Source organism: Acomys russatus, chromosome 11, assembly GCF_903995435.1.
Source record: "Acomys russatus chromosome 11, mAcoRus1.1, whole genome shotgun sequence".
NCBI classification, from domain to species: Eukaryota; Metazoa; Chordata; class Mammalia; order Rodentia; family Muridae; genus Acomys; species Acomys russatus.
In genome coordinates, this window is record NC_067147.1 from 11,332,188 (window position 1) to 11,344,876 (window position 12,689).

At 53.5% G+C, this 12,689-nt stretch overlaps 1 protein-coding gene across 3 annotated transcripts; it reads left to right on the forward strand.

Annotated features, from left to right (window-relative positions):
• Positions 1–4,750: 4,750 nt before the first annotated feature.
• On the forward strand, positions 4,751–12,386 carry Srf (serum response factor). Of its 3 annotated transcripts, none has more exons than XM_051152875.1 (7): positions 4,751–5,325; positions 6,863–7,129; positions 8,874–9,135; positions 9,579–9,698; positions 10,527–10,718; positions 11,079–11,155; positions 11,334–12,386. In XM_051152875.1, exons 1-7 carry the CDS (start codon positions 4,804–4,806, stop codon positions 11,427–11,429), a joined length of 1,536 nt encoding a protein of 511 aa, XP_051008832.1. In that variant the 5' UTR covers positions 4,751–4,803; the 3' UTR covers positions 11,430–12,386. The 3 variants fall into 3 exon arrangements, with proteins under 3 accessions (XP_051008832.1, XP_051008833.1, XP_051008834.1); XM_051152876.1 differs by having other exon boundaries at positions 4,751–5,310; XM_051152877.1 differs by lacking the exon at positions 10,527–10,718.
• The last annotated feature ends 303 nt before the right edge of the window (positions 12,387–12,689 follow it).

The window sequence follows — 12,689 nt, forward strand, 5'->3', positions numbered from 1 at the left end:
CTAATACACTCCCTTCCACCCCCAGGGCCCTGAGATTACAGATATATACCAATATGCCTGGTTTATGTGGCACTGGTTAGGCAAGTATGCTACGAACATGCTACATCTCCCACCCCTATGAATCCTTTATTTTTTTATTTTTATTTTTTTAGTATGTGCATGGCTTGACATGTGTGTCTGTGCACCACATGTGTGCCTGATGCCTACAGAGCCTAGAAGAGTGCACATCCCATAAATGGAATGACAGATAGCTATGAACTGGCATGTGGGTGCTGGGAACCACACCCAGGGCCTCTCCAAAAGCAGCCAGGGCTCTTGACCACTGAGCCATCTCTCCAGCCCATGATTCCAATTTTGATTCTACCATCTTTCAGTGGCTTTGGTTCCTGAACCTGTACTTGCCTGGCACGGTCGGCCCAGGCCTGAGTCTCTCTCTCCCTGCCTTCCTGTGGTGACAAGGGGTAGTGTGAGTAAAGTCACCCTCCGTGGGATTTGACACAACACAGTAAATCAGGAGAAAAAAAAGTTCCTTGGAAGGGAAGCTGAGGACAAGTTGACGTCTTTCCTAGATCCCTCCTTCGGTGGGGGTGATGGAGACCGACCTTGAGGTACAGGGCTCAGAATTCTCTGGAAGCTGGGTGGAGATGACACTGCAGGACTGTGGATTTCAGATTGGGCTACTCGGACAGCCCCACCCCACCCTTGCTCTATCTGTGGCCCTCGAACCCTTCCAGAACTTACTTGTGTCTCTGACCCATTCTGCCTCTTAAGCTAATGCATTCCATATGTTTAAGACCCTGTGGTGCCAATTAGAAGGGGAGGAAAACTCTATTGGGAAACAGGAAGAGGGGTGGCCTTAGTTCCTATTTTCGGAGATTTAGTGACCAAACTTATTACATGTGTTGGTACATGTATGTACATACTATATTACAAATCTCTTGCTATTTTAAAAGTATTTTGACTGTTTTGGACTGTGATTCATAGTAAGCAATGCAGTGAACACTGTCAGCCAGTGCAAGCATAAAACAGATGACATCAGTTATCCACCTTCTTGACCTTTTAAAATGGTACTTTGTAGGGCTCAACCTACAGATAATGCACATAAGTGGTTGCTGCTTTTTATTTTTGCTTGAGTTTGTGTTTGTGTGTTGAGAGAGGGTCTCATGATGTAGCCCTGGCTGGCCTAGAACTCAGAGACTGGTGTGCCTACGCCTCTTGAGTGCTGAGATTATAGGCACACTCCACCACAACTAACCCAAACAGAAGGTTTTTTGTTGTTGTTATTGTTTTTTTTTAAATATTTATTTATTTATTATATATATAGTATGTTATGCCTGCACGTATGCCAGAAGAGGGTATCAGATCTCACAGATTGTTGAGAACTACCATGTGGTTGCTGGGAATTGAACTCAAGACCTTTGTAAGAGCAGCTGGTGCTCTTAACCTCTGAGCCACCACTCCAGCCCCCACCCCCACCCCCACCCACCCCCCAACCCCCCAACCCCCATCCAGGTAAACAGAAGTTTTATGCAGCAATACGTAAACTAGGTGTGGTGGCTCCAGCCTCTTTACTCCAGGAGGAGGAGTAAATGTTCAAAGTCATTCTCAGCTACGTAGCAAGTAAAATACCAGCCGGTGAAAATTGAAACTTTGATACTTTCTTTCTTTATTTATTGGTTTTTTGAGACAGAGTTTCTCTGTGTAGCCTTGGCTGTCCTGGACTTACTTTGTAGACTAGGCTGCCCTTGAACTCAGAGCGATCCACCTGCCTCTGCCTCCCCATTGTTGGGATTAAAGGCGTGCGCCACCATGTCCAGCTTAATTTTGGCTTTTGGTTTTGTATATATGGGTGAGAGTAGAGGCCATAGGATAGCCTTGACTGTCATTCCCCAGAGTCGGTACACCATGTTTTTGTTTGTTTGATTTTTCAAGACAGGGTCTCTCTGTGTAGCCCTGGCTGTCCAGGAACTCACACTGTAGGCTAGGCTGGCCTTGAACTAAGAGATCCTCTGCCTCCCAACTGCGGGATCAAAAGGCATGCGCCATCACTGCCTGGCCCATGTGTTTTTATTTAAAATTTTAAGTTATATTTTACATGCGTATGTGTGCACAAATGCGTAACAACGTGTACGTGAGGACAACTTTCCAGAGTGGGTTCTTTCCTTCCATCATTTTGGTCCCAGGGGTTGAACTTAGGTCATCAGGCTTGGTAGTAGTGCCTTTACCCACGGAGCCACGTCACCAGCCCAGACTTTGTTAAGACATGGTCTCTCACTCACATGGAGACCGCCAAGTAGCAGTAGTCAGTGACCAGGGGCCCCAGGTGTCTGCCTGTCTCCTCCTCACACTGAAATAGATACTAGCATGTGCCACCGTAGCTAGCTTTTTTTTTTTTAAATGAGTCCTGGGGCTTAAGAGATGCCTGAGAGGTTAAGAGCACTGGCTGCTTGCTCTTCAGAAGACCTGGGTTCAATTCCTAGCACCCACATGGCAGCTGTAACTCCAGCACCCTCAGACAGACAAACATGCAGGCAAAACACTAATGTACATAAAATAAAAATTAATGAATAAATAAAAAAAATCTTGCGTCCCTACCAGTACAAACAAACCAGTCACTTTATCTTCACAGAATGTAAAGGAAACCCATTTCATTAAACACACCAGGATGCTCATCCATGGATTTGGGGTGATTTAACATGTTGCTCCTATTAACCAGCCATGGACCACTACTGGCTTTTCCTCTTCACTCCCTTTAAATCTGCATTCAGAACCTGAGGGGCAGGTGTTGTCTTAAGGTTTTTATTGCTGTGATGGAACACCATGACCAAAAAAAGCAAGTTGGAGAGGGGAGGATTTATTCAGTTTACACTTCCACAGTGCTATTCACCACCAAAGGAAGTCAGGACAGGAACTCAAACAAGACAGGAACCAGGAGGCAGGAGCTGATGCAGAGGCCATGGAGGAGTGCTGCTTACAGGACTGCTCTCCTGGCTTGCTCAGCCTGATTTCTTACAGAACCCAGAACCGCCAGCCCAGCGATGGCACCACCCACAATGGGCTGGGCCCTCCCCCATTGAGAAAACGCCTCACAGCTGGGTCTCATGGAGGCATTTCCTTTCTGATGACTCTAGCTTGTGTCAAGTTGACAGCAAACCAGCCAGTACAGATACCAACACCAGAGAATGGACCTGGTCACTTGTCTCTGGGCACAGGCCTAACAAAAGGTAGACAGACTTCTTATTTTATATATATGTGTGTGTGTGTATAATATATTATATATATATATATTGGAGGGGTACACAACTGGTTTTGCTATGTAGTCCAGGCTGGCTTGGCACTTACTACGTAGGTAAGGTTGGTCTTGAACTCAGGGCAATCCTCCTGCCTCCGTCTCCGGAATAGTTGGAATTAAATGTGTGCACCACATCATCCGGTCAGATTTAAGTAATTTCAGTAACAGGACTCCAAGCTATTTTCTCTGTCTTGAAGCAAAGACTCCAACTCTCTTCACCTGAGTTTTGTAACATCCAAATTTTAACCTTTACGGTTTTTTTTAAAAATCCTCCTATGGACCTGTACTCTGGATCACGCCCTTGCTCAATCTTTCTGTCCCACTGTACCTTCAGGCCTTTACACGAGCTGCGGAGTGGGCTTTACCCTCCAGACCACCCGCTCTCTTTCAGCACAGGCGGCAGCTGGAAGTCTTCACTGACCTCTTGGCTCTCAGCCCTGCCCCCATCAAGGATGGGAGGACTTCACTGCGCCCCCACCTCTTCCAGATGTGTGTCTGCCAACGACACCTCCCTCCCCGTCCCGCGCCGCCGCCCCCAGTGTGGAGGATGATGAATGATGTGACCTTGCAGCCAGACTTGTGGGAAAGTGTTGATCCTTTGAAAAGAGAGAGAAAGGCAAGTGTGTGTGTGTGTGTGTGTGTAGTGGAGCCGCTGGGCTACAAGAGTGTAAACACCCAGGTTCCCTCGGCTCCAACCACTTTACCTTCCCAGGAAGTGGTGGGAGAAGTGCTCCAATGATCCCTGCACTCCTTCGCTGGAATCGGGAAGCGTTTTTCCTCATTGACTTCAAGCCCCCACTCCTCTCAGGGGTTTCCCGTCGGCAAGACGGTCCTCAGGTCTTCCCTTAGGCTTCCTCTATTGCCAGTGCCAGTGCTTCTCAGGACTCCACTACACTCCAACACTGGGGGGGCGGAGCTGGCTCGACTCCACTGTTCCTTTAAGGGGTTGGCTCCTCCCACCCCGCGGAATAGCGCTCCGACGCCGGATGACTGCAGCGAGTTCGAGATGTCTATGCAAATAAGTGCCCTCTCCCGGCCAATGGGGAGCGGAGGTGCCGGAAGCGCGGACCAATGGGGCGGGGGCGCTGGGGCTCACCATATAAGGAGCGGCCTCGCCATAAAAGGAAACATTGTATCTCTTTATATGGGGGGGGAAGGGTTGGGGGGATACCTCCGCCGCCAGCGCGTGGTCCCGGCCCCCTCCACCCGCGGTCTCGGCCGCGGCCAGCAGCCCCTGCCCCGCGGGGGACGCTGACGGCCGCAGGGCGCGCCTCCTCAGCACACGGACAGGGGGCGCTGCGCGCGGCCTGGGGCAACCCCGGCCGTAGGGGCAGGAAAGTGAGGGCCCAGGTCGGCCCGGGCGTGCAGGGGCTCCGGGTTCGCGGCGGCGGCGGCGGCGGCGAGAGCGGCTCTGGCAGCTGCGGGAGTGCCGGGTGGAACCGGGAAGCCGATGGCGGCGGCGGCCCCGATCCCTCGCTGACTTGCCCGTCCGCCCTCCTGCTCTGAGCGCCATGTTACCGAGCCAAGCTGGGACCGCGGCGGCTCTGGGCCGGGGCTCGGCCCTGGGGGGCAGCCTGAACCGGACCCCGACGGGGCGGCCAAGCGGCGGAGGCGGCGGTGGGACTCGCGGGGCGAACGGGGGCCGGGTCCCCGGGAACGGCGCGGGGCTCGGCCCGGGCCGTCTGGAACGGGAGGCTGCAGCGGCAGCGGCGCCCACCGCCGGGGCCCTCTACAGCGGCAGCGAGGGCGACTCTGAGTCCGGCGAGGAGGAGGAGCTGGGCGCCGAACGGCGCGGCCTCAAGCGGAGTCTGAGCGAGATGGAGCTCGGCGTGGTGGTCGGTGGGCCCGAGGCGGCGGCGGCGGCCGCCGGGGGCTACGGGCCGGTGAGCGGCGCGGTGAGCGGGGCCAAGCCGGGGAAGAAGACCCGGGGCCGCGTGAAGATCAAGATGGAGTTCATCGACAACAAGCTGCGGCGCTACACGACCTTCAGCAAGAGGAAGACGGGCATCATGAAGAAGGTACCGGAGCCGGAGGTTGGCGCGCCCCAGGGAGACACGGAGGGTGGGTGCGCTCTAGGGTAGCCCGGGAGCGAGACGCAGCCGAGGCGGAGGTGAGAGGCGGCGAGTCCGCAGGAGGTGTGTGGGAGGGGATGGTTGTACCCCGGCTGGACGAAAGGGGAGGGGCCGCCGGCGAAATAGGGGGAGAGGGGAGATGCTGCGGTGGTCCGCAATCAGGGCAAAGGCGCCGAGGTGGGAGTGACCGGCACGCGGGAGACGGAGGGTCCTGGAGGAGTGCAGCGGTGAACAGGGGCCGGCAGGAAGGTAGATAACCAGATCGCGAGGGTCAGCAGCAGATCTACTGTGTCCTGGTGTTCGGAAAGGGCGGTGGAGAAGGGAGGTTTGGAGAGGAGGCGGCAGGAGTTGGATGACAGCCGTGAGTGGGAGGAAAGGTGGGCATCGCTAGAGTTGTGCGGGCTTGAAGGACAGGCAGGAACCAGGTGAGGAAGCTAGGCGGGAGAACTGCTGCTTGCCTTGAGGAACAGCAAGCTGGGACCAAGTCCCGCCCTGGCCATGTGTCTAAGGTTGCTTTCTCTGGAGATCATGTTGCCCGAAGGGCTGCCTGCAGAGTCGCCGGCCTTTGGGACAAGTAGGATTTCCAGCGCTAGGGGCAAATCAGTGCGTGGAATGTTGGGGGAAGTCAGGAAGATTTGCAGAGGTATCGTTTGCCAGCCGATATCCTATAAAAAGTGATGAAAGGTGGCATCTCGGACTCTAGGAGATACAGGAAGGGCTGGAAGCGGAGAAACTGGGAAATAGCCCACAACCTGAGAACCAGAGTTGTTACGTGTTCCTTGTAAAAGCTGGACCTGCTTCCAAGGTGGGTTGTGCGACCTTAATTTAGCTGAGGATACCCCACTCCTGCGCTCATGGCAGAATATCTGTTGCAAACTTAGCTCTCGTAGTTTTGGGGGCTCTCTCTTATCAGTAATCCTTGATCATCCTGGAGAAGGCGTTGGGACAAGGTAGAAAGTACCTTTCCATCCTTCCTTATCCTCCCATCCGCCAAAGGCAAAGGGCATATAGTATTACGGGGCAAAAGAAGTTTGACTGTGCCAACAGGTTAGAGCCTGTGCAGTTTTCTGGCAGGGAACATGGGCAGTTTGGCACGGAGGTAGCTGTTAGCACAAATGTGATGTGTATATTCTAGTGTGGTAGGGGCCTTGCTGTCCCGATGGACGACAGTGAGGAGGAAGCAGGCACCAAGAAGTGTTAGGGGATTGCTAGCTGGGCCCTTCAGTGTCCTCTCTGACGTTACACGTTGAATCCCTGCTGGGAGCTCTTCCTGTTTGCTTGGTGTATCTGCAATCAGTGGGACTGCCTCCTCAAGGACACAGGTAGATTTTTGTACTTCCAGCTCACCTTCATATGTCTATATAGTAGGACCCTGGTACTGTCACTGGAGATGTAGGTCATCCTAGGAGTCAGCGCTGGAGATTACTGTATAATTTTCCCCAGGGAAGTAAAGAGGAAAAGTTTTGCTGACCTGCCCATCTCCCTCCCAACTCCATAGGCCTATGAGCTGTCCACGCTGACAGGGACACAGGTGCTGTTGCTGGTGGCCAGTGAGACAGGCCATGTGTATACCTTTGCCACCCGCAAACTGCAGCCCATGATCACCAGTGAGACCGGCAAGGCGCTGATTCAGACCTGCCTCAACTCGCCAGACTCTCCACCCCGCTCAGACCCCACCACAGACCAGAGAATGAGTGCCACTGGCTTTGAAGAGCCAGATCTCACCTACCAGGTGTCAGAATCGGACAGCAGTGGGGAAACCAAGGTGTGTTGTTTGAGTCACCTGTGTAAAGGGGTGGGGGTCCGGGGAAGAGGGTCTCTTTCCCTTCTTGGCCTACTTCAAGTAAATAGATGCTCTTAGTGATGTGGAGTAGGACCAGGTTAGTGGTCCTTATCCTAGGAGACAGGTGTCCATCCTCCATTCCTGACAGGAGGCCGGCCCCCTAGATAAGCGGGCGGCCTCCGTGCCCATATAAGGCCGGTTCGGGCTCCACGCCGGCCTCCCGCCCGCAACCCGCCTGCCTGGCAAGGCCTTTGCATTCCTCCCGCCAGCTGTCTCCCCGCTGGGGGCGGGGGTGTAGCTTAGCCCTGCCCTCCTGGCAGGCTAGGAATTGGAAGGGAGCTCTCGGTGTCCAGGGTCCTGGGAACCCACTACTGTTACTAAGCAGGCTGTCAAAGTGGACAAGGGACCACCTTACTAGTGAGCCTCGTGCCGAGTGTTGGTGATACCGTGGCCTGGGCTTTTAGGGAGAGCATTGGCTAGCTACTAAGGATGCCAGCTCCAGTTACGCCTCCCCCTTCTTATTCCCGGTAAGGAGAGAGGGGCGGGTTTTTCCTGCTTGCTGTCTGTGGAGCTCCACCTTCCGGGTGCTTAACAATTGACCAATGGAAGGAAGCGACACTGTTTGCCTTAGCAACGCCTCCACCAATCAAAGGCCTTGGGGACAGTTGCTTAGCAAACATCCCGGGGCTTTTCGAATCCACTGTTTGCCTCAAGTTGGGATCTAGGCCTGGTGGCTTGCTTCTCAAGCCCTGGCGTCTTCCTCGCTAACCTAATACCACAGGCCCTCTAAGGAGAGTCAGTACTCCAGGGTCCCCGTTGTGTTGGGGTACCTGTGGCCTGCAGTCATCTCCAGGTGTGGGTACGCCTCATTTCTGTGTTTGTGGGTCAGTCCCTTGGTAGTTGATCTTTGGCAAAAGTGCTTCATGGTCAAACCTTCATGAACTCTCTCAAACTGTTAAGTTCTTTGAAAATCTCAGCCCGGAGCCCGGCAGCCCAGAGCTGTAAGAATCCTTTTGAAGAGAACACAGGCTCAAGCCTCTCATATTTGTAGAAGAGGAAATTAAGGCTCATAAAAGGGAAGTGATTATCTCAGCATCACCCACACAGTCACTGCCAGAGGCAGAAACAGACTGGCTGAGATTGTACAGTTCACTGGGACAGAGAATGCAGTTTTCATTGTAAGAGCCACATGTTTATTTGATGCTGCTGTAGCCAGGTGCTTTTCTCTAAGTGGCTTTAGGAATGCTAGCCTGTTTAATCTTCTTAACAACTTCTGAGTTAAGGAGTTGTATTTTTTTTTTTTCTTCTCTGTTTGTTTGTAATATTTATATTTTGAGACAAGGTCTCTCTGGAACTCTCTGTATAGACCAGGCTCACTGAGCTCCTCCTGCCTCTGCCTCCTGAGTGCTGGGATTATAGGTGTGTGTTACCATGCCTGGCTTTATTTTTATAATTTTTAAAGTTGGGGACAGTATAGACAGGAGAGTCTCACAGTGTAGAATTGGCTAACCTTAAGCTCATGGCAATTCTTGTGCCTAAGCCTCCCAAGTGCTAAGATTCCTGGCTTTGCCACCGTAACCAGCACCAGCTTCATGTCTTGCATGGTGTGGGCATAACTAGGTTTTTAACTGAAACGCCACTTTGGGCCTGAATTCTAATTCACACAAAGCTATTGCAGGGATGAGGTCTGTTAGAACTTACTGTTTCATCTCTACTCTGGGAATAGGACACACTGAAGCCAGCATTTACAGTCACCAACCTGCCGGGTACCACCTCCACCATCCAAACAGCGCCCAGCACCTCTACCACCATGCAAGTCAGCAGCGGCCCCTCCTTCCCCATCACCAACTACCTGGCACCAGTGTCTGCAAGTGTCAGCCCCAGCGCTGTCAGCAGTGCCAACGGGACTGTCCTCAAGAGTACAGGCAGTGGCCCTGTCTCCTCTGGGGGGCTTATGCAGCTGCCTACCAGCTTCGCCCTCATGCCTGGTGAGTCACAGGGGCCGGAAGACGGTTGTTCTCTCTGGGACAAATTGAGGGTGAGTTAAGAGTGATTTTAGGGCTAGCGCCAGGAGGATCTCTTTCTTTGATGAGAAAGAGGGTAAACATGGGTTAGAGTCAAAGAGAACCATCTTATCTCTCCTTGGAAGACAAGCGTTGCCCCATGAGATCCCTGCTGCTGGTGCAGTAAGTTTCAACTCTACATTCTGGCCTTGTACCTCCATGGCTCTGGAGATAGTTGTGACTGGAGGGCAGATCATGTCCTTGGGGTTAAGGCTAGCTCAGGGTCAGCTGAAGAAGATGAAGCACAGCGTGGGGCAGGAGGAAAAGGGAAGTCACTTCATGGGAGAGGAATCGGGAGCCAGTGTACATGCCTGGTGAGGGTGACAATGGCATAGGATGGAGCCCAAGTACAACCCTGTGTATTCTAGGTGGGGCAGTGGCCCAGCAGGTCCCTGTGCAGGCCATTCATGTGCACCAGGCCCCACAGCAAGCGTCTCCTTCTCGTGACAGCAGCACAGACCTCACGCAGACCTCCTCCAGTGGGACAGGTATCGACTCCTCGTCATCCCCTATGCCCTGCCTTCCCACAGGAAGCCTAGCAATAGGCACTTAGCAGTATGTCTCTCCTGAACCGAGGACCCCAGGGAATTAAGTTTACTAAAATAGAAACGGGGCTTTGGGTCTCCTCCTTATAGGACAGCTAGGTGAATATGACTAAGCTTTGAACCCTGCTCTGCAGTGGGGATGTGGAAGCAAGCAAGGAGTAAAGAACCATTGGGAAAGCATTTGCTCAGGAACCAGCAAGGAGCATGCACTTGCCACCATATGGGCAGACACTATAGGTCTTACGTAGCTCTAATTCCTTCTAGTGGTCTTTGGTCATTTCAGAAATTATAGTGAACTCTGACATGTAAGTTACTGTCATTCCAACCTTATTTATTACACATTACCTGAGTCCCTTCTGGTCTAGGGACTGGAATACCCCAGAACTTGGGGGGAACAGAGTCTCACATGTCACTTCAAAGCCAGTGAGTCTGCATGTTACCAAGCTCCCTACTTTAACATTTGGGAAGTGCTTGCCTCAGGCATGAGGAGGAAGAAGAGGGAGGAGGAAGGGACGAGGGAAAATGAAAAGTGAGTGATGGGGTTTCCTATGAGAGAGAGGGCCCATCACTGTGATCCCAGGGCCTGGGAACAGAGAGTTGGATGGATAGACAATCCCACAGGCGAACACTGAGCTGCCGAGCTCACAAGAAAAAGTTAGGCTTTTTCCCCCCAGTTGATAACATGGTACAAAGATCCTGAAGGTTGGATTCCTGGGGCAGGATGAGGTACCAGTAGGGATCAGCTCCCTGATGTGTGTCTGTGTTTTCCAGTGACGTTGCCCGCCACCATCATGACGTCGTCTGTACCCACAACTGTGGGTGGCCACATGATGTACCCTAGTCCCCATGCAGTGATGTATGCCCCCACCTCGGGCCTGGCTGATGGCAGCCTCACCGTGCTCAATGCCTTCTCCCAGGCACCATCTACCATGCAGGTGTCCCACAGCCAGGTCCAGGAGCAAGGTGAGGGAAGGGTCAGGGCTGAAGAAAGGAGGACACCTCCCTCTTACGGCACTCATGTGTGCCCCAGCTCCAACATGGAGTTGTATTCTCACCCCTCACTTTCCTCTCCCAGGGCCCACACGTATTCCTACACAAATACACAGGCTTGGGTACCATCACACTCACTGGACAGTTACACTTGTTCATTTGGACACTCATGCTCACTTAAGCCCTCACACCACAGACACCCTCATGCATTGCCACACACACCCTTGGGCACGTGTCTGAGGCTTCCCAGTCACTTGTTTATGTCACACTCCTCTAGTATCTAGAGATCCTCCTGAGCAAGTGAATGAGCATTTCTCGTGCTTTCCAATGCAGGTGGTGTCCCTCAGGTATTCCTGACAGCACCATCTGGGACCGTGCAGATCCCCGTTTCTGCGGTTCAGCTACACCAGGTAAGTGGGGTGGTGGGTAGGTGGACCTCCCGCTTGCCCCACTCAGCCAGGCATCCCTAGCCCAGGGACCCTTCTGTTTCTGCTTAGACCTGTGTTGGACCGGCAGGCCAGCAGGGGGCGCCTGAGCCTGCTTGTCCAGCCTCCTACCTCCCATCCTCACACCCCTCCTTCCCCACAGATGGCTGTGATAGGGCAGCAAGCTGGGAGCAGTAGCAACCTCACTGAGCTACAGGTGGTGAACTTGGACGCCACCCACAGCACCAAGAGTGAATGATCCGCCCGCCACCCTGGACAGACGGCCCAAGGGACGGCACCACTTATTTATTGTTGCCTTTTCACGTTTTCTTTACACACATGTTGACTGGCCGAAGGAGGGAGGCGGGGAGAAGGAGTGGGCAGCCACAGGACTATGCCCTCTCACTCCAGCCAAAGAAATGGGCCTGCCTGCCCTCCACCTGCCCTCCCTCACCCTCCCCTCCTTCCTGCTCTACCTACCCTGCTGTCGATGGTGGAGCTGCCCTCCCTCAGACCCCCTCGCCAGCTTGGCTCAGTGTTTGCTCTGAGTGTTAACTTACCCGATGATGGGACAATGCCCACTCTCCCACTCACAGGCCTTTTGTGGGACTGGGCACGGTGTCCCCCTCTGAGGAAGATGTGGGGGCCCTCTTTTCAGCCTCTTGGTGACCTCTGGTTAGCTCTGTGTCTGTCACAGTCTGGGTCAAAAGAGCCCTGCCCCTGCCCCTCAGGGAGCCAGCTGGGAGAGATGGGGGCTTCCCTCACGGCGCCACCCTCTGCCCTGTCAGCTCCTGGATAGCGGGGCCTGTACACTGGGCAGGTTATTGGGGCCACCTGCTCTGCCTTGCCACTCTGTTCCCATGGACCTCCAGGGGCTCTTGGGTTGGAGGAACCTTTAGTGTTCTCTTCTTCCCTTTGTCTTCCTCCCTTCTCCCAGCTGCTTTACTTAAAAGTTGATTTTGAACTTTTTATTTGAGGAGATGAAGTGAAAACAAATCTATAAATATATATTTTTAAAATATTTAACTTTTTTTTAATGGCGTTTTTCTCATCCCCCCTCCCTGCCCAAACTCCCCTTCCCTGGGGAGCCCTTGCACTCCCTAGAACTGGCTGGGCCCCTGGGGACAGCCACCCCATGAGCTCGGGTCCACCAGTGTGTGTAGGGGAGATTCTGGGATTGTCCCACATCCTGGGTTCTTTCCAGGAGAAAGCTGGGGGAGGGGCCCTCAGGCCATGCCCCAGAAGGGGAGGGGAGGGTGACCACAGCTCTAGGCCTCTTTTGCCCTCTAGGTTTGTTGCTGGGAAGAGGGAGACCAAATGTGGGGGTGGGGTGGGAGGGGGAGAGGTAGAAGAGACTGATTTTATTTGTGCCACAGCATGGTCATTGCAGCCTTGTGCCACCCCCAGGCTTGCAGCTGCCTGGGGCCCAAGTTGCAGTGAGCAGGGTGGGGTCTGGGAGGAGGGGAGACACAGGAAAGGGGTCAGCAGTAGGAGTGGCTCTGGGGCTGACTGCAGCAGT

What these genes read in the sequence shown, in the direction of transcription:
- Srf (XM_051152875.1), top strand. Translation starts at nt 4,804, where the DNA reads ATGTTACCGAGCCAAGCTGGGACCGCGGCGGCTCTGGGCCGGGGCTCG. An exon ending in ACAGCAGTGGGGAAACCAAG is followed by an intron (nt 7,130 to 8,873) that starts GTGTGTTGTTTG and finishes CTCTGGGAATAG; the next exon opens with GACACACTGAAGCCAGCATT. An exon ending in CAGCCAGGTCCAGGAGCAAG is followed by an intron (nt 10,719 to 11,078) that starts GTGAGGGAAGGG and finishes TTTCCAATGCAG; the next exon opens with GTGGTGTCCCTCAGGTATTC.